Source organism: Callorhinus ursinus, unplaced genomic scaffold, assembly GCF_003265705.2.
Source record: "Callorhinus ursinus isolate GAN/ISIS: 27379988/994484 unplaced genomic scaffold, GSC_fseal_2.0 scaffold20, whole genome shotgun sequence".
Lineage (NCBI taxonomy): Eukaryota > Metazoa > Chordata > Mammalia > Carnivora > Otariidae > Callorhinus > Callorhinus ursinus.
This window is the reverse complement of record NW_027397082.1, coordinates 31272703-31292587: the sequence shown is the minus strand read 5'-3', so window position 1 is coordinate 31292587 and position 19885 is coordinate 31272703. Positions and strand designations below refer to the sequence as shown.

The following is a 19885-nucleotide window of genomic DNA, read 5'->3' as shown; positions in this document are numbered from 1 at the left end:
ATTTCACTAGAACATTCTTTACACTAAATTCAATGACCTACACAAGTAGTTATGAAATCTGAGAATTCTCTACTACATAACTATCATCATACAAGAGAATTCGTCACCAGAATTGGTAGTATTACTGCTTTTAACAAGACCCAAATGAGACCATGTTTGGTTTTTTATATTAAAGACCTTTCAAGCCATAGATTTTATAAGAAATATGTCAAAAGTTATTTAAAAGGATACAAGACCAATTCTGGAAATTGTCAGTCAGTACCACATTCCAAGAACTACCAGCCTAATGCTCTATCAACTTAATCAGAACATGACACTTCTGAAGCTTACCAAATGCTCAAGAAAGCCACTATTCATAGTAAAAATTTTTAAGACCATCTGTGAATCCACAGACCTGAGAAGTGCTCTATGAATTATCTGAGATCAACACTACTCACGATGGTCTTGAGGGAGCCAAACGTGGTGATGGCCTGGCGCAGAGCAGTTGTGTCTGCTTCAAAGAGAAGGACAGTCGAATCTTCGGGTTTGAGGGTCAAATTGCCCAGTCTGGAAAAAAAATAAAATCTATTTTTAAGGAAAACAGTATTAATCTAAAACAAAAGCCAACTTGTGAATAATTTGTAATGACTACTTTTCTAAGAAACTCATCAAAGGCAGATGACTTCACTATGTACCACCAGATATAACATTAAGTATATAAAGTAGGATGACCTTATCACAGGAAAAGAGAAGTCAGGTTAAATCCAAGACATACAATGAGCTACAAAATTGACTTGTTTTTTAAATACATCAAAGCTGGGGCACGTGGGTGGCTCAGTTGGTTAAGCGTCTGCCTCGGGCTCAGGTCATGATCCGGGGCTCCTGGAATCAAGCCCCATGTCAGGCTCCCTGCTCAGCGGGGAGCCTGCTTCTCCCTCTGACCCTCCCCCTCCTCATGCTCTCTCTCAAATAAATAAAAAAAAATTTTTTTTAAATAAATAAATACAACAAATCAAAGAGCCAAAAGTCAAAACAAGTAAAAAATATCTTTACCTCTCCAGGCACACAGAGACTTGATTGGCTAGATCTTTGTTTTGGGTACACTCCAGTTGATGAATAAGACAATTGAACTGGCCCAGTAACTGCAAGAAAAATGAAACCATCTAGCCACAGTGATACTAAAAGCACCAAATATATCCAAGTTAACAAATAGCACTTGAGATTAAACTTATACCCAATCTATATTAATGCTACATTATAGGAAAGACATTCTTTGGAAACCAGAACCATACTCAAACCAATTACAGCCTTGCAGCCACCTTACCCAGTAGAGCTGTTGGGTCTGCTGCTGAAGTGTCTCCTCTTTAAGCTGATAGATAAGATCTACCTGCTCATACAGCCATACCTCACGGCTTCGAAGGCATTCCAAGTGACGGCTTATGCAGCTGTGAATCTGGGCTTTGACCTAGGAAACACATACCTGTTAGCTTCACTACTGTTATAAGCCCAAAGAATGGTGTTTCCCACAGAATGGTGAGTTTCTTAAAACTTTCACGGATCACAAACCCTTTCAGTTATCCAATCATATCTATGGAGCATCTCCCCAGAAAAATACATATTATATACTCAAAATTTTGCCTGTAATTTTGGGGTTTAGGGTCCCCAAAGCACACCCATGGAAGCACCAAAGCCCCCATGGACCCAATTTAAGAATTCCAGCCAGGGGCGCCTGGGTGGCTCAGTCGTTATGCGTCTGCCTTCGGCTCGGGTCATGGTCCCAGGGTCCTGGGATTGAGCCCCGCATCGGGCTCCCTGCTCAGCGGAAGCCTGCTTCTCCCTCTCCCACTCCCCCACTGCTTGTGTTCCCTCTCTCGCTCTGTCAAATAAATAAAAATCTTTAAAAAAATAATAAAAATTAAAAAAAAAAATTCCAGCCATAAGAGCATTCATAAGCTCTAAAGTCCTCCTTCAATACCACCTCCCTCCAAAGAGGAGCAGGTTTATTTGGGTGGCCTAAAGTAATCAAGAAAAAATAAAAGAATATATCATGTAATACTAATCCCCCTCTGTTTTCCATATAATTTGAAAACCTATAGTCTTACAAATTGTCACTGGAGTAAGACAGGAATATTAACAGCTAGCCCTTATCTCTTTTCTCACTCTATGAATGAGCAATCCATTTACAGTAGGCCAATTCAGTAAAGAGATGTGCCACTGCATGTGAATAGACAGAAGACCATGAGGACGGACAGTCTAAGTAAACCTATAAACTAAATGTTTCTGAAAGCATAGTGACTCAAAAAAGAATACAAAAATCCTAAGGAGAAAAATCAAAACAACTATAAATTATCCATGAGAATTCACAAAATAAACTATTTTAAAACAAATTTTTTCTGTATAATAAAGTTGTATTTCCAAGTCATATAATACTTGGTCTTCCCACTCACCAACAGAACAGTATTAGGTCAATGGAACAAAGAGATTTCATTCTGGCTTGATCTAAAAGATAAAGTTATTCACAGAACCATGCCACCAACAAAACCATGCCACCACTAAGTTAAAAAATGATAGGGGACATGATGAAGTGCCACCCTTCATGCATCAAGGACACAGCTGAGAAGTATAGTACTCATTCATTTTGTTACTTTTTATTGATGGCAGTCGTGGATAGGGACCACACACAGCAGCCATTAAAAGAACGCATGCTGAACTGAACTCTTTAAGGTAGTATAAGGTTTTCCAGGCTCTTCTACCACCGCTCAAGTGTGCTTGGGAAAAAAAAGGAAACAAGATTTCAGGAATACCATGCAAGGCATCGGGTGAAACGTTTTGGTTGGCACAGAGAAGCCAAGCCCTTGGCCATGCTCTAACCAGCTCTGTGCTAAGAGTCCAGACAAGGGAAGAAAAATGCGCACATCACACCTCTTGCAAGTTATCTTTAATTTGCTGTTCAGCTCGGAGAACTCCACCAATAGCAAGCTCCAAGTCCCTCCGTGCATCACAACACCTCAAAAGGGGTTCTCTAGTACTGGCGCAGCCATTCTGGTCCTGTGAGGTACTCATTCTGCTCACTGTTCCTTTGAGGGGGGAAAAAATAAATTGTACTGTAATTACAACCAAAAACCACCCTTCAGTCATCCCCCAAATGATCATTCCAACCAGCTCCCAATTACTAACTTACTTAGATTACTTCCAACACAGGACCCAACACACAGTATACCCTTAATATTGATACTGCCTCTTCTTCCCTGCCCACCACTACTGCATTCCTACCATACAATTCTATGCATCTACTTTAGTGACACTTTACATGTGAACAGATTATTCCCAAAAAAACAAAACAAAAAACACTAATTTGCCTGAACTGATAGGGCATATAGCCTCCAAAAAGTTAAAAGAACACTACAGTGTAAGTTTCTATTTATAACACACATGAAGTCATAGGGGGCATATGTTCTTGTTTTACCGATTTAGAGGTGAAGACTAAAAGGTCTAGAAGGATCCATAATTACTCTGAAAAGCAACTACAAACCACTAACTTGGTAAATAGAATTTAGAACATTGTTTAGATCTGGCATATACCTAAATTGGGAAAATGGAAATTTTAAAGTTTCTCTTTTAGGTGGGGTTTTTGTTTTATTTTTTTTTTTAAAGATTTTATTTATTTATTTATTTGAGAGAGAGAGAATGAGAGACAGAGAGCATGAGAGGGAAGAGGGTCAGAGGGAGAAGCAGACTCCCTGCTGAGCAGGAAGCCCGATGTGGGACTCGATCCCGGGACTCCAGGATCATGACCTGAGCCGAAGGCAATCGCTTAACCAACTGAGCCACCCAGGCGCCCTTGTTTTGTTTTAATTTAGAAAGAATTTAGGATGTTTTTTTCTAGTTAGGAAGCTCTCAAGAATGTAAATCTAACAAAGTAATTTCATAGAATTCTGATATAAGGGAGGTGCTTACAGACATTGGTGTGGGAAACTACAGAGACTTTTCTAATAATCTTAGGTTTACAAGAGATAAAAAATAGAAGTAGAAAGAACAGCATACAAGCAATGATAGAATGATATGAGACTGAGACAGAAGAGTGTTGGAAAAACACACAAAGCTTGACAAAAACCACTGGAAGAAGTCTGGTGTCTATCTTGGGTAGATCTAGAATCAGAGATGGTTTCGAAACAGTTAGAAACAGTAATCAATGTAACCCAGAAGGTGTTCACTAAGCCCTATGACATCAAAGTTATTTCCTTCTTGGACAGTTTTACTAAACTGGCCACTCAATGTAACTGCAGCCACACTCGGGGCGCCTGGGTGGCTCAACCGTTAAGTGTCTGCCTTCGGCTCAGGTCACGATCCCAGGGTCCTGGAATCGAGCCCCACGTTGGGCTCCCTGCTTGGCGGAAAGCCTGCTTCTCCCTCTCTAACTCCCCGTGCTTGTATTCCCTCTTTCACTGTGTCTCTGTCAAATAAATAAAATCTTTATTAAAAAAAAAAATGCAGCCACACTCTATCTGGATGTTCAACAGTATGACCTGTGACAAGGTGATATCCTATCTTTGGGGACAATGTGACTATGAGCTAAACAGAGGCACAATTAAATGGAATCCTAAGATTATTTTTTAACAACTCAAAGGGATAAAAGACTGAAGCGAGTCTATAAAGTTTGTAGAGGTATGTTCTCCCCAATTACTCACCTGTTTTCCCTAATTACATGGATAAAAACAGAAAGCAGACATTACAGTTGCAGTTAACGAAGGACTTTGATAAAAACAGATTCCATAACAATCTCTACATAGCTGTTAAATCTTGTAAAACAAAATGTAAATTTTTAAAACTTGAATGGGGGAGGACAAAGTGGAAGAGAATAAAATGCTTTTACAAGGATGAAGATTTTTCATTGAAAGTAACCTCTATATGAGTTAGCACTGTGCTGGCTCTGAAAGAAAAATACCACCACTTGCATTTACCAACAGTATACTGTTTGTCACAGGACTAATCTCTTCCATGTTTATTAAACTAAATTTGAAATTTCTTTCTGAAAAACACACTTTAGAACAGGCATTTAGAAAAGGGAAAGGGACCTTCAAACCATGAAAAATTTCTCCAGGAAGGGAAGCTGTTTAGCCTAGATAAAAGAAGTCTCCTGGAGGACTTGATTACGACACTCAAATACTTGGTGACCTGTCAAAAAGACTTATATTTGTTCAGAATCACCCAAAGGGAGTAGAGGAGGATTAAACAGGAGACATCTGAGGCAATATATGAAAGAACTTCCTATCAGTTCTGAAGGCAACGACCTTCTCAAAGAAGGCAGCTTTTGGCTGAACAGACGCTTTCCCAGTGTAGAGTCCCCCAAATGGCTGACTCCTCATCTGAAAGGAAGCAAACTTTGGCCTAGACTGCATCTTCAAGCCTAGGTTTAGGACCAGATAGCTAGCTACAAGCTGGAAAGGGACAAAAGTGGTGTGATCCCCATCCTCAGAAATAAAACGATGGGAGGAAGAAGCATAATAGGCTTTCTTTTGACCATGTCAGGAGAAAAGATCCATAGTGAGAAACTAGTGACCTCTAAGAAACTGAAAGATTCAAGAAACTTTATAATTTCCCTGTTATTTTGTTACATCTCAGTCTGTTTCGCCATAATGACCTCTAAAAAGGAAGGGCCTCCTTAACTAAATTTGACAGGAATTTTTGTGGAAATTTTTTCCAACCCTCAAAAGACCAGCTGCAACTATTTTGCTAACTTTTTCACACTGTAAACCGCCCTGTTTTAAGCATAGGCATTAGTGTACACCTGGTGCACACTGTAGGGACTTTGAAAAATACCTGTGCAACACAAGTGAACTGTTGGCTCATACTTGGAGAGCTGGAGTATCACCTCATTACAAGTTGCTTTGCTTTGCACTTAAAAGTTATATGCAAGGCATGTTTAGCTGTCCTTCCAATTATTAACCAACTTTCACCTGTGCCAAATTTCCCATTCTTAGGTCTTCACCATTTGTGTGGAATGCCATAATGCCTGGCACAGTGTAAAACGTAACCAATAAAATTAAGTTAAAATGTACTTCACAATGCCAAAACCCCACAGCTCTAGATATCGGTGGCAAATTCAAATGCATGTAAGTGCTGTTATTACTAGATCCCTAAAGGAGCTCTTCTAAATTCAATCACAAGTACTATACAAACTAACAAGAACAAATATGGCAAAAGTACACAAATTGGGTTTTCTCTTTATGAGCTACGGACAGAAGGCAGGATGAGATTTAAATTACAAAACTGATTTTCCCCACATATTTATCACATGTTTTCAAAAAATGAGTGTTATCCTTCAAAGCAGTCACCTTGTTAATAAGGGTCTTTAGAGCCCATTTGTCACTGCCCCACCACCTTCAAAAGAAGACTGTCTTAAATATATATTTTTTGAGACAAAGTCAAAAGTTTAAGTGCTTCTAAAACTTCCCTGCCTCTAGGATTCCTGTTCTAGGTTTGGGGGTAGGGGAAAGGAGGAGGGAGGGACACATGCACCCCTCAAATAAAGCTCCAGGAAAACCTAGAGTTTTCCCCAAAGAGTTCTATAAACTATATATGCCATTTTTGCACAGTGGTTTGCACAAATCTAATTATGAAATCCAAAGATCATGAAACTAGAATTGAGCAACTAACCACAAACGAAGCTAAATTGTTATCATGTGGTTTAAGCATAAAATTTCCAAAAAGCTATAACCCTCTTGTGACCAACACAAACCAAAATTTAAAGGTGAAAAACTCTTAGCCATCTCTTTAGTAGACTGTTTTCATTTTATACATGAAGCCACTAAGGCCCAGACAGTTTAGAAGACCCATCCAAAGGCCATAGCCATAACAGGTTTGAGTTTAGAACTAAGGTTCCTAAGGTCTAGTCCTGGATGCTCTCTGACAAGCTTGTTCTTTCTTTAGTGTATTAACACCCACAAATTACTTTTATTTGCCAATACTAGAGTTTGAAATTAACATTCCAAAAAAAAAAAAAAACCAAGAATGAATATTCCAATGGAATGCTACTGGAATAACTTCAAGATTCTGTCCATTTTCATAGTCCTCAATAAATTATGACAATTTTTGAGAACTTTCTTACTTGGATAATGCTAACAAAATAAACAGTACCTGTGCATGTCATGATAGTTTGGGAATAATCAAAACACTGCCAAGTACCAGTGCCAAGTATGAAGGACACAGCACGAGCCCTGGATTCTGATCCCACATCTGTATCAGAATCACTCAAAGTTCCATTTGTCTGTCTGAAGGCTTAGACCAGATCATCTCTAACTGCACCTCCCAGCTCTCACTGTCACCCTTCCCACCTGCCCCTCCTCTCCAAAAAAAAAAAAAAAAGAGTCCACTTTTTAGTTATTTTCCTGGCATCCAAATCATTGCTAGAAGCCTACGCCCTAAAAAACAATCCACAGCATACACCTATGTTCTATGGATTTACACTAAGTTTGTAATACTGCCAATTTGGTTATCTTTGATGAAGACAATATATATTAGACTGTACACATTTTCATGAAAAAATTAATTATAAAATAATATTCCACATTACCTTGAGACATTTCTTCTCCACACGTTCTCTATTGTTAAAAAAAATAAAAGGTTGTTTTTTTATTTCACAGTTCATTAACTCAAAAGCTATATATGTCTTACCCTAGGCCCAGTCCACTTTTCTTTATCAACACCAAGTATTTTTGAAATTCAGGATTTGATTCTCCGCAATTTTTTTTTACACCTCACAAATAAAGGTTAATACCTGAAGAGACTTAAATAAAATAATGAAATCACAACAGCATATTTTAAGATTTACACTTCATAGTTTACTGCGCTGGGTCTACCTTTATACTTGTAACTACGAACAATCAACCCCAGCACATCAACTTTCCGAAGCAGTAATTGCAAACCGACCACAAAATTCCCCACCTAATGCCAAGTAAGACTTTTCTAGTTAAAAGCAACAATGATTCATGGAACTTTCCAGGTTCCCCAACACTTTCTAAGAGCACAGTAGCCCTACGAAGCCGCAGTCGCAGGGTCACCGCTCAGCACGCATGCGCACAGCCGGGGCCGCAGAGCCCCTTCCCCACCCCAACGTGGCAAGCGACTCTGAGCGCTCCCACGGCGTTCCTGGGCTGCCGGACGAACCTCGCAGGCTCGGTGTCCGCCGCGAGTACAACCCGGCGAGCCCGAGGACGCTTTTTCCCCCGCTCGAGTGCCGAAGGTCCCAGAAACCAAAAGCCGCACCGCACCCCGCCCGCGACTGGCAGCAGCCCCCGGCGTTGGGAGCGCGCACGTCGGCGCCGGAGACAAGCCGGGAGGCTCCGCCCACTCGGGCACCTCCCCTCTCCCGTCAACCCCAGGCCCCCGCCGCCTCCGGAGCTCCTAAAGGGCTCCTCTCCAGCCTCCCCTCGGCTCCGCTGCTTCAGCTCTTAGCCTGTGTCCACCCGGCTCCGCGGCCCAAATCGTCAAAACGTCTATGACTTAAGGGTTTTGCTGCTAATCGCTACAGAGAAATAACAACCGTGGGTCTTCTGAAGGCTTACCGAGTTATTTTTGGAATGTCCCTGCCCAGTAATTTATGCCTCCTGAGATCACCACTGTCAGCCCAGCTGGGGTTCAGCCCTCGCCTATTGTTCCAGATGTCCATTATTACTGTCGCCAACTCAATGAGAATTACATGAATTATATGTAAAATGTTTAGGACAGTACCTGGCATACAGTATTCCTGTCTGATTATCATGCTCATGGTACGTCTAGTTTGGTGCCCTTTTCTCCAAAAACAACCCTTATAGCCTGCATACCCAATCAGGCCAGAAGACAAAATCTAAAAAAAAAAAAAAAAATCTAGACAGCACTAGTCATTCCCTTTCAATCAATTTTATTAATGTAAAATATTTGCTCTTGTCTATGCACATGAAACTATTTTTGTAAATAGGAAGAGTAAAGCAAAACCACATGACAAAAAGCAAAGGAGGGCGCCTGGGTGGCTCAGTCGTTAAGCATCTGCCTTCCGCTCAGGTCATGATTCCTGAGTCCTGGGATCCAGCCCCACATCGGGCTCCCTGAGCCTGCTTCTCCCTCTCCCACTCCCCCTGCTTGTGTTCCCTCTCTCGCAGTCTCTCTCTGTCAAATAAATAAAATCTTCAAAAAAAAAATATCAAAGGAAACACTAAAGGCCATCACCTTCAATTAAGCAACCCTGATTTCAGATGAACTGTTTGTGGAGGCACCTGTTTTATCTATGATGCACAAAGTTTCTGGGATCCCATTTCAGACATACATTACCAAAAATAAGGAGAAAACAATGTCTTCTTCATTGGATAACACATTTTGTAAAGATAAAAAAAAAGAAACATACTTCTAAATGATGAAAGTTTAAATTTTTTGGCCCTTTGTACTTTAAGTCAGATGGCTAGAAAGGAGGAATTCTCAGTCTATCAAAATATAACTGATGTCAAGAACTTTCATCTTTTAGGCGCCTCTATAGAATACTCACAATGTAAATACAGTAGAAACTGTGTTGACTATCACCTACATAACCAATAATCTCTACACCCTCTCTAAAAGATCCTGACCAATGCCTCCACACACTAAATGCTCCAGCTCTCCCTCACTTGACTTCTTGAATTACAGTTACTGAGAGTCAGTGTTTGTTCTGTCAGTTTATGCCAGCTTTAGTTGTTACTACAATAATGTGATTTATCCGATATTACATAAACATAAAAAGACTGTGGAGAAAAAAATCATAAAAATCTGTAAGAATTCCAGGGGCGCCTGGGTGGCTCAGTTGGTTAAACATCTGCCTTCAGCTCAGGTCATAATCCCGGGATCCTGGGATGGAGCCTGGGTCTGGCTCCCTGCTCAGCGGGGAGTCTGCTTCTCCCTCTGCTCCTCCCCCCCAGCTCATGGGCTTGCTTGTTCTCTGTCTCTCACAAGTGAATAAAAAATCTTAATAAAAAAGAAATCTATTCTCTGGGGCAGTCGCGCAGGTAGCGGCTGCGGGAAGCCGGACACTGGGCGTCATGTATTACAAGTTTAGTGGCTTCACGCAGAAGTTGACTGGAACATGGGCTTCCGACGCCTATAGCCCGCAGGGATTAAGGCCTGTGGTTTCCACAGAAGCACCGCCTATCATATTTGCCACACCAACTAAACTGAGTTCTGATTTTGCTGTATATGATTATGCTGGGAAAAACAAAGTTCCTGAGCTACAGAAGTTTTTCCAGAAATCCGACGGTGTGCCTATCCACCTGAAACGAAGCCTGCCTGACCAAATGCTTTACCAGACCACCATGGCGCTGACGCTGGGGGGGACCATCTACTGCCTAATTGCTCTCTACATGGCTTCGCGGCCCAGAAACAAATGAATTAGGCTGCAGAGGACTGGTTTGCTTTTTGGCATAAACCCTTTGAATTTTCATTTTTCACTGCTCTGTAAACATTTTTCTTTTTTACTTGAATGGTTTACTTAAATTTTCCCAGAGAAATAGGAAGATACTAAGGCACTATTTTGGTTTGTTTATGAAATGCACATGGTCCATCAGAGCTCATTGGATAGTTAAAACCATTGTTTAAAGAGATGCTGCTGCTCTTTAGGCTCCTGATTTCCCTGGAGGTTCTGGAGGAAGGTCGCACACAGACTCATTGACAACAGTCTGTGCTGAGGTCCTTGGGGATTCACAGTGGTGTTTTTGAGCATGGGGTGCAGAGGCCTTTCTGGATTTGGATGTGATTGAGGAAGGAAGGAAGAACCAAGGCCAGGAGCATGAAACAGGGGTTTGCGCTAGTAGACGCCTTGGGGGTTTTTCCTTCTTGCAGTAAAATGTTAAGAAAAGTTATCTGCAGCCTGCCTCTGTTCATTGGACAGTATATTTCCAAGGGCTACTTGCCTCCTCCCAGATCTTTAGTGAAATTTTAAGTGTAATTGTTATGTATTTATTCCACCTTGGGAGCAGAAAACACCTGTTTAGTGTTGTACTTTAGACCAGTGTTGTTTTATTAATGCCGATGTGACACAAAGTCTCCTTTACCTTTTCAAAATGTTATGGCTTTAAATTACGATTTATTTTGATTGTGGAATAAATACATGAATGAAAAATCAAAAAAAAAAAGAAATCTAGAAGAATTCTGCATTCAAACCACTTTGCAGGCTCCCCTTGACTCCCTTAAACTTCATTATTTGCCCATTATTTGCCATCTTTATAAAATGTTTACATTGTAAAGGGGATTTTACCTCTTTTCTGCTTCAAGATTTCTATGCTGTCTCAGAACAAGAGGACCATCCACTCCTAGTAGATCATCTCATCTCTCTCATCTAGAGAGAACATAAACTGTAACTCTCCAATGACTGCCCACTTGCCTACAAGATAAAGTCCAAATTTCTTACAAAGGCAATAAAGTTCTCTACTTTCTTGCTCCAACATGATTCTCCTGCCGTCTCCTCAAGGCAGCCCCACACTGTGACCTGCTACACAGCTATTCTATGCACAGTCCAGGCTGGTTCACCTTGTCCAGCTTGGCTCTCCCAGTGCTCTCTGCCAGCAATACCAGTTCCCTTCTCCCCACCTGTCCACTTCTCTACTCTAACTATGCTCAAGTCCCACCACTATGAAGCCTTTCCTGACCAAGCACCCCACTCCTCAATAGTTTTGGCCAACAGAATTAGGGGCTCCTTCCTCTGGACCCACTCTAATCTGTACAGGTTTCCAGCATGACACCTATAACATGTTACTCTAATTACATGTTACATGGTTGCCTCCTTAGCTTGAGACTCCCAAAAGAAGGTATCATGTTTTATTTGGCTTTGTACACCCTAATGCTGAACAGATAGCCTGGTAAGGGTGTCTTGGCATTACCAACCTCCTTCACTCTACATGCTCTATTGCATTGACAAAAGGTGCATGGTGTCCCTGAAGTTGTGCAATGCTGTGACCCTAAACTCAACAGAGACTTAACATATGTTTGATAAATGGATAGATGAATAAATGATAAACAGATGTTCAAGTTCAGACTAGCCACAGTAAGTACAGTATAGTTCTTTAAACACAGATAATCAATTTGATGTCACACTAAGGCCTGCATTAATTCAGGAAGGTTTTTCAGAGGTGGAAATGTTTCCAGTGTAACACTACTTTTAGTTTTCTTTCAAACAAGACAAAACTAGCAAGGGTATTGCCACTGAAACCATAATCCCAGAAGAGGCATTAAAATAAAGTGTTTTTCCTGAGACCAGACCCATCAAAGCTCAGCTATAGAGATTCACAAACATCAGGAAGTCTGTGAGTTAAAGGGGAAATATTAACTGTATTTACAGCCAACTCAGGATTTTTTTTTCCCCTCAGATTTTTGCAGTACCACAGAAATTTTAGCTGACATCACAGAAGTTTGGTAGGCTTTCAGAACTGGGGCCCTGCCCTATTTTTAACTTGAAACTTCTGGCCATAATACAGTCAAGGATAGGAAAACATGTTACTTATCTACGATCACAGTAATAATACCATTTTATCCCTGTTTTTATGATAAATATCTTGTGGTTTTTCCCACAAGAAGTGAACAAGTGATATATTTTCTTCTTTCAAGCCTGGGGGACTAGCAATAATGTCAAAATTAAACTCAAAATATACCTAAGATTATGTTCTTATGAAATCAGTAAGTGCCCAAGTATTAAAAGACTTAATTTCTTATCTATGACCAAACTGACAATCAAAAACCTTTTAACATATTTGGTCAGTTATTCACTCCTTCACTGAACCAAATTGTCACATCTGTAGAGCACTCTAGGCAATGCTGGATAAGAGGAATAGTAAGCCTCAAGTGCCCCCAAACATACTACTAGCACCAGAGAAGAACATCTTGAGTCCACTGAATAATCAAACCAGGCAAAATCAGGATGACGACTTGGGATAAGGATGGCTAAGAGAATTAGAATGAATCATTCACATCAGAAGTAAAAAGAACACCCTCAAAAATAACTATTTTAGGGGTGCCTGGGTGGCTCAGTCGGTTAAGTGTCTGCCTTCGGCTCAGGTCATGATCCCAGAGTTCTGGGATCGAGCCCGTGTTGGGCTCCCTGCTCAGCAGGGAGTCTGCTTCTGCCTCTCCCCGCCACTGCCTGTGTGTGCGTGCTCTCTCTCTCCCTCTCTCTGTGTCAAATACATAAAATCTTAAAAAAAAAAAAAAAGTAGAAACACTGTTAAAAAAATAAATATTTTATCCTCTTGCCAGTGAATCTACCTAATTCAAAGAGGATCAATACCATGTCAGGCTCTGAAGAACTGCAGACTTGAAGTGATGTTTATAAAATATGACTGAATGTTATAATACAACAAGCAAAGACAAGCTGAGAACTACATGGCAGCTTCTGATAAGCATACTATTTAAAGACTCTATTTAAAGCTACCCACTAGAGTAAAAGTGCTCAACTTGGCCCCCTATCACCTAGGCCACTCACCTTGTTTGTGCGTTCTGTTAAAACAAAGTATTCAGACATATCCATAATGAAAACAAAGCCAAAATGAAAGTTGTGGACAAAAGTTTTAAGAGCGCTATAAAGTAGCAGGAAGGGGCTGGGTGGCTCAGTTGGTTAAGCGTCTGCCTTCGGCTCAGGTCATGATCCCAGAGTCCTGGGATCAAGTCCCACATCCAGCTCCTTGCTTGGCAGAGAGCCTGCTTCTCCCTCTACCTGCTCTGCCTGTCGCTCCCCCTGCTTGTGCTCTCTGACAAAAAAATAAATAAAATCTTTAAAAAAAAAAAAAAGGTAGCAGGAATAGTAATAAAAATGCCATGGACATCAGGCACCTGGGTGGCTCAGATGGTTAAGCATCTGCCTTTGGCTCAGGTCATGATCCCAGGGTCCTGGGATCGAGTCCCGCATTGGGCTCCCTGCTCCTTGGGAGCCTGCTTATCCCTCTGCCTCTCTCTCTCTCTGTCTCTCATGAATAAATAAATAAAATCTTAAGAAAAAAATGCCATGGACATCTATAGTGCCTCCATGAAACTGAACTTAATCCAATACATAAATATTGGTTGGTGCCTTACTATAGTCACTTTAGACTTGGAACCTAACTAGTATGCAAACAGAGATACTGAATTCACTGATTTCAGCAATGCCTCAGAAAGTGCTCTCTGAACCAGGAGCACATTCTATTGTATATCATGCATAGTGACAAATCTTTATTCCCTGAGGCTCGGGATACTTCTATTGAAAAAGTCAAATGGATGCACAAAATTAATTGAGATAAAGCACTGGTCCTCAGAGACCCAGTTCAAAGCTGTGGTGGCTTGATGTTGAGATACTGAGCGCAGCTCCCAGGGAAGGAGCTTGGCGGTGCCACTCTAGCTGCTGGGGCGCATACTGCATACTGCCTCTATTTTGGCTCACTGCAAAACAAATGCTGAACATCATTTTTGGTTTTTGCCCTTTTTTATAAAAGCAAAAATCCTCTTTGGATTTCTTTCACTTAGTGAAAACAGATATGAATACAGGTCTTTCATAAAAGCAAAGTGGCATAATGCAAGCTTTAAAAAGGCAGAGGAAAAAAGAAAAAAAAAAGCAGGGGATACCTGTAGCTATTTTTATTACTTTTGGTCAGATAATGGGGCATGATAATAAACAGCTCATCAATTTAGTAAGTCACCATTATATCTCTTCAGTATTCCTGCAGAAACCTCATGACTGCTCCCTACTCCTCCCTCCTCACCGGCTCTTCTCTTTGCTTGCTCAGTCCAGTCACAATTACCTCCTTGCTGCTCCTCCAGCATACCAAGGATGCTTCACCTTCAGGGTCCTTGCACTTTCCTCCAGATATCCTTATGCTCACTCCTTCACTTCCTTAGGGTGTCTGATCACTTCCTTTGGCTGTCTTCTCAGTGAAGCCATTCCTCACTATCCTATACAAAATAAAATCTTCCTTCCACGCACTCCCCCTTTATCTTATATTTCTCCACAGTACTCATCACAATCTGACATTTATTTTCTGACCCCACTTCAGAAAGCACACTAGAAGGTAAGTTCCACACAGGAAGGAACTTTGTCTTTTTGTTCAGTTATATAGTGGTGTTCAATAAATATTTGTTGAATGAATTCAGTAAGTATTTAATACATCTATGTGCCAAGGGTTTCTTTTTTTTAAACATTTCATTTAGTCCTCACGAACATTTAAAGTACATAGTATCACTATAATTTTTTAAAAATAAAGAACCAAAGGTTTGATGAAGTTAAATATATATCACCTACAATCACAAGCTTCCAAGTAGAGGAACCAAGATTTAATCCCAGGTCTGAGTCTAAAGTCCTTAACCACACAATGTATGTTAAAGGGATCACTTCAATACTAAGATTTTATGTGTTCATTCAACAAATATTTATTGAGTGCCTACACTGAAATATACTTCTGACAGTCCCTGAGGGCACAATGGTGAACTTGCTACCTAGAGAAGAATTTGTGCCATTGATTCACTAAAAATTCAGCAGAAAATACTAATTCTTTGAAATAAGACACTGAGAGTTAAAAATCCACCAGCAGCAATGATGACTAGTTCTGAATGTTTTACAGTATGCTAACCCTTACTCTAGGAGGGAAATTATTATAAAACACTAGCCAAGGGGCACCTGGGTGGCTCAGTCATTAAGCGTCTGCCTTTGGCTCAGGTCATGATCCCAGGGTCCTGGGATGGAGCCCCACATCGGGCTCTCTGCTCAGCGGGAAACCTGCTTCCTCTCCCACTCCCCCTGCTTATGTTCCCTCTCCCGCTGTGTCTCTGTCAAATAAATAAATAAATCTTAAAAAAGAAAGAAAGAAAGAAAGAAACACACTAGCCAAGAGGGGGTAGGGATGTGTCAGAATATCCTGCACAGTTTCCTGAAGCCCCCACACAGGTTCCTGAAATTCTGGCACAGCTAAGCTGATTTAATAAAATGGGGTGCCTAGGCGTGTCCTATGTAATTCTAAAATAGGATATCTCCTCCCCCTGTAAGAATCACATTTTCCTTCCCTTACATAGCTCACTGTGCTTTTCCACTTTTGAAATACCTATCTGCCCAACAGTAATAATGTAATTGTAGAGGTTTATTTAGACACAAAATATCATAAAACCATAAAACTTTAGATCCCTAGGATTTACCCTAAGGACCCAAGGATAAAAGTCCCATAGAAGAGGAAGAAAGAGAAATAAAATGTAAGGAATATTACTAGGCTAGAGCTTACATATATTTTCTCACATATCTTAACAAATAGGCAAGCTAGCAAACATTCCAAAGAGCAAACCAAATAACTTCCCTAAGCCACAAGGTACATGCACCACCCCCACCTTCACTGTAGCATTTGGGTAAGTCTTCCCCAAAAGGTCCGATAAAGTTCAAAAATGTCACGCTAGGACCGCAGTACAGAAATGAGCCAACTATGACGACCTGTCTCATCCTCACCCCAGGAACTAATTCAAGAGTACTTACAACCACATTTCCAAATTACCAAATGGGTGATGGAAAACTAAATCCATTCAAAAGACAAGTTATGCTATGGTGAACCTTAACCTGATTAGAAAACATCGGAAAATAGAATTGTGAAAAAAGCTGCTTTTTCGATCTGACAGGCTCTAGCGCTCTGACTGCTGTCATTCATGATCGCATCATCCCATGTTGTATCACAGGGCACCTAAGACTGTTTATATTACTGTTGCCCCGCCACAGGAATTTACTTTAACGAAAATAAGGGTTGTGCCCATTTTTTTCCATTGCTCTAGCCTCAACACCCTGAACACATAGGCAATGAATAAATGATTGCTGGTGGGATAAATCAAGGAATGAGCAAACCTTGCTCTTCTCATCTGTAAAAAAGGAGAGAATCAAACCACCTCTCGGTAGGTAACGCTGTGTTGGCTTATAGAGGGCCGGAAAAATATCATCTTCCTCGCGTTTCCACCGAACATATGCTCTGGGCCCGTTCTGTAAAACGGGAGCCTCTTCGCCCCAGGAGGCCCTGGCGAGAGCAAGCAAAACCTTGCAGCTGTCACTCCCGGGGCCGGGAGAAGGCGGGCAGGCAGAGGTGGTGGCCCCCGGGCAGAGAGTGTCTAGGGCTGAGGAGAGGACAGGCCCAGAGCGGCCAACAGTCAAGAAAAGGTGACCCCCGGGGCCGAACGGGTCGAGGGAAAGGCCGGATGGGAAGGGCAGGCCCAGGCCCGGCAAGCAAGCGGTCATGGAGCCCCGAACCAGCCTTCGACCTGAGAGCTGGGGGAGGTGCGCCAGCCCAGCGGGCCACCACGGTTCTTACCAGCTCGAAGCGCCGCGCCCGGCGATCGGAGTGGAAGCTTCCTCGGGGACAGACCGGCCCGATCAGGTAAAGGGCCGAAAGGAAGAGTTCTCGCGAGAGCGCAACCTTCCTCCCACGCCTCACGCCACACGTCTGACACTCTCGCGAGACTTCCGCTCGGGTCAGTGCAAAGCCCTTGTCCGCCCTCTAGGGAGCACAGAGCGCAGGCGCACACTCTTTCTGGTACTCGAGATCCGTGTCCTTTTCACCCTTCGTAAATAAATCCCATTAAGTGAAGTAAAATTGTTGAAGGCACACTCTATGCCAAGGATTATCCTGTGATTCTCTCACAACAAATGTCCTCACAAGATAGATTTTAGCTTTAATATACGCTTGCAAAAATAATTGTCAGAACACAAAAAAAGGACAAATCCTGTATGATTCCACTTATATACGGTACCTACAGTAAGTCAGACTTATAGAGACAGGAAACACACTGGCGTTTGTCACAGGCTGGGGGAGAGGAGTTATTGTATAACGAGTATAGACTCTCAGTTTGGGATGATGGAAAGTTCTGGAGATGGATGTAGCCATGGTTGCACAACAATGTGAATGTAATTCCACTCAATTGTAAACTCTAAAAATGGTTAAAATGGTAACTTTTACATCCTGTATATTTTGCTACAGCTTTTTAAAAAATTTTTAGTAAATAAATGTCAGAGTCCAGATTCCAAGCCACATCATCTGACTCCAAAGCATATGTTCGTTTGCACCACATCATACAATTCTCCACAACCCACCGCTCTGTACTTCTCAAAATTTGCAGTGTGGCATTACCCACATTAGAACTTTTTTATTTGTGACCAGATATTAATACAGGCATCTTTCTGTCTCAGCTTTGACAGAGGTCCCCAATACTCAGCTATCTGCTCTCCATATTTCTCAGCAAGGTGAAAGACCATCTAAGTAGGTCCCACCTAAGAGTGACAAGGGGCAAGGTAATCTCAGAAGAAAGCAATGGGAAACGTGGCTTTGAATACAGAAACTAAAAGGCAGTCATAGCCTGAATTGGAAGGGGAGCTGTGGAGAAGGAGGAGGAGCAGGGCATGTTGGAGAAGCCCACAAAAGCCCCAAGAGAAAGAAAATCATCCTAAACACTGCCACTGGCAAAGGGAGCCAAGACTGTACCTGACCCTTAATTCTCTTGTCCCCCTCTTCAATTCAGATGCAGACTCTGGATTGATACTGTTTTGTAACTAAAAGTGACCAAAGCACTTTTTAATTATCTTAGGACCAAAAACACTAAAGGGCCTGCCTAGATTGCTCAACTAGTCCACATAGCATGTTTAAACACGTAGGGTTCAGGGGCAGAGGAAAAATAAAGCTCTTTACTGATTGCCCACAGAATGTTCAACAGAGAACTGTTTGTTTGTGATCTGTCACGTACACACTGGACTCTAAGCCCCAGGACAGCAGAGACCTTGTTTCTCTGGTTAATTGCTTAGCCCCAGGCTCCAATCACTACCTGGCCCAGGCACTCAGTAAAGAACTGTGGAGTGAACAAATATTCTCTTACACAGATACAGCAAGAGATGATCAACATTGTCACTGTTTTTAAGTTCCGAAGTTTTGGGGTGGTCTGTTTGCAGCAAAATATACTAGAGCCTTGCACCCAAGCCATTTCCATCTACAAGGCAGAGTTCCTAGCCTTTTTTTTTTTTTTTTAAATAAGTTGACCAGTCCTTTATTTATTTATTTATTTTTTTAAGATTTTATTTATTTGACAGAAAGACAGTGAGAGAGGGAACACAAGCAGGGGGCATGGGAGAGGGAGAAGCAGACTCCTTGCAGAGCAGGGACCCCGACACGGGGCTCGATCCCAGGACCGTGGGATCATGACCTGAGCCGAAGGCAGACGCCTAACAACTGCGCCACCCAGGCACCCCAGTTCCTGGCCTTTTAATACACCATCAGGATGTGTGTGGTCTTGGAGGCGCTTCTCCCAGGCTGTCCTGCTCTAAACTGCCCTAAACCTTAGGGTGCCTAGCAGGCTCATTTGGTAGAACATGGGACTCTTGATCTTGGGGTCATGAGTTCAAGCCCTACACTGTGTCTAGCGCTTACTTAAGAAACAAAAAAAAACAAAAAAAAACCTGTCCTAACCTCAAGCAAACACAAAGGTATATGTGGGACACAGTATGGAGGATGCTCTCTGAAGAAGAGGAAGGAAGGATAAGCATGAAAACCTAAAAGAAAATGAGGGATCTGATTTCATCTCGAAGACACATGTATTTTTTGGATTGTTCACCAGATAGCTGGACACCAGGGCAGCAGGCTTCAGACATATCAGAAGTGACAGAAGCAGCAGTGGTCCCCTAAGTAGGAGACATACAATGATCTATTGCAGTATATATTATAAAGCCATTATAACTTTTATTCATATTTATTTTTTGTTTTCTTTCAGTGTTTGCATGATTTATAATACATACATAATTTATAAACTAATACATAATAATTTATAAACTAAAAGCATACACAGATTTAAGTCTTTGCTCAAAAGCTTTTTTACCGGTAGGTAGGGTTACACAATCATAGATTGTTAGAGGCCAAAGAGGAACAAGGCCTGGCCTGGAAAACCT

The 19885-nt window shown here is 41.5% G+C and overlaps 1 protein-coding gene and 1 pseudogene across 7 annotated transcripts in view; one reads left to right on the top strand and one right to left on the bottom strand.

Annotated features, from left to right (window-relative positions):
• Positions 1 to 19885, bottom strand: part of NCOA4 (nuclear receptor coactivator 4) — a 62749-nt gene that overhangs the window by 5775 nt on the left and 37089 nt on the right. For 3 of the 7 annotated variants that reach the window (XM_073904499.1, XM_073904501.1, XM_073904500.1), the window contains exons 4-7: positions 2902 to 3056; positions 1304 to 1444; positions 1033 to 1121; positions 438 to 546 (exon numbers count right to left, since the gene is read on the bottom strand). In XM_073904499.1, the coding sequence (XP_073760600.1) occupies positions 438 to 546; positions 1033 to 1121; positions 1304 to 1444; positions 2902 to 3056 (494 nt within the window). Of the gene's footprint in view, positions 1 to 437; positions 547 to 1032; positions 1122 to 1303; positions 1445 to 2901; positions 3057 to 7552; positions 7581 to 7838; positions 7856 to 8145; positions 8276 to 17267; positions 17390 to 19885 lie in introns of those variants that run through there. The other 4 variants (XM_025880468.2, XM_025880467.2, XM_073904502.1 and 1 more) reach the window with 4 other exon arrangements.
• Positions 9955 to 11023, top strand: LOC112830567 (cytochrome c oxidase subunit 7A2-like, mitochondrial pseudogene; annotated as a pseudogene).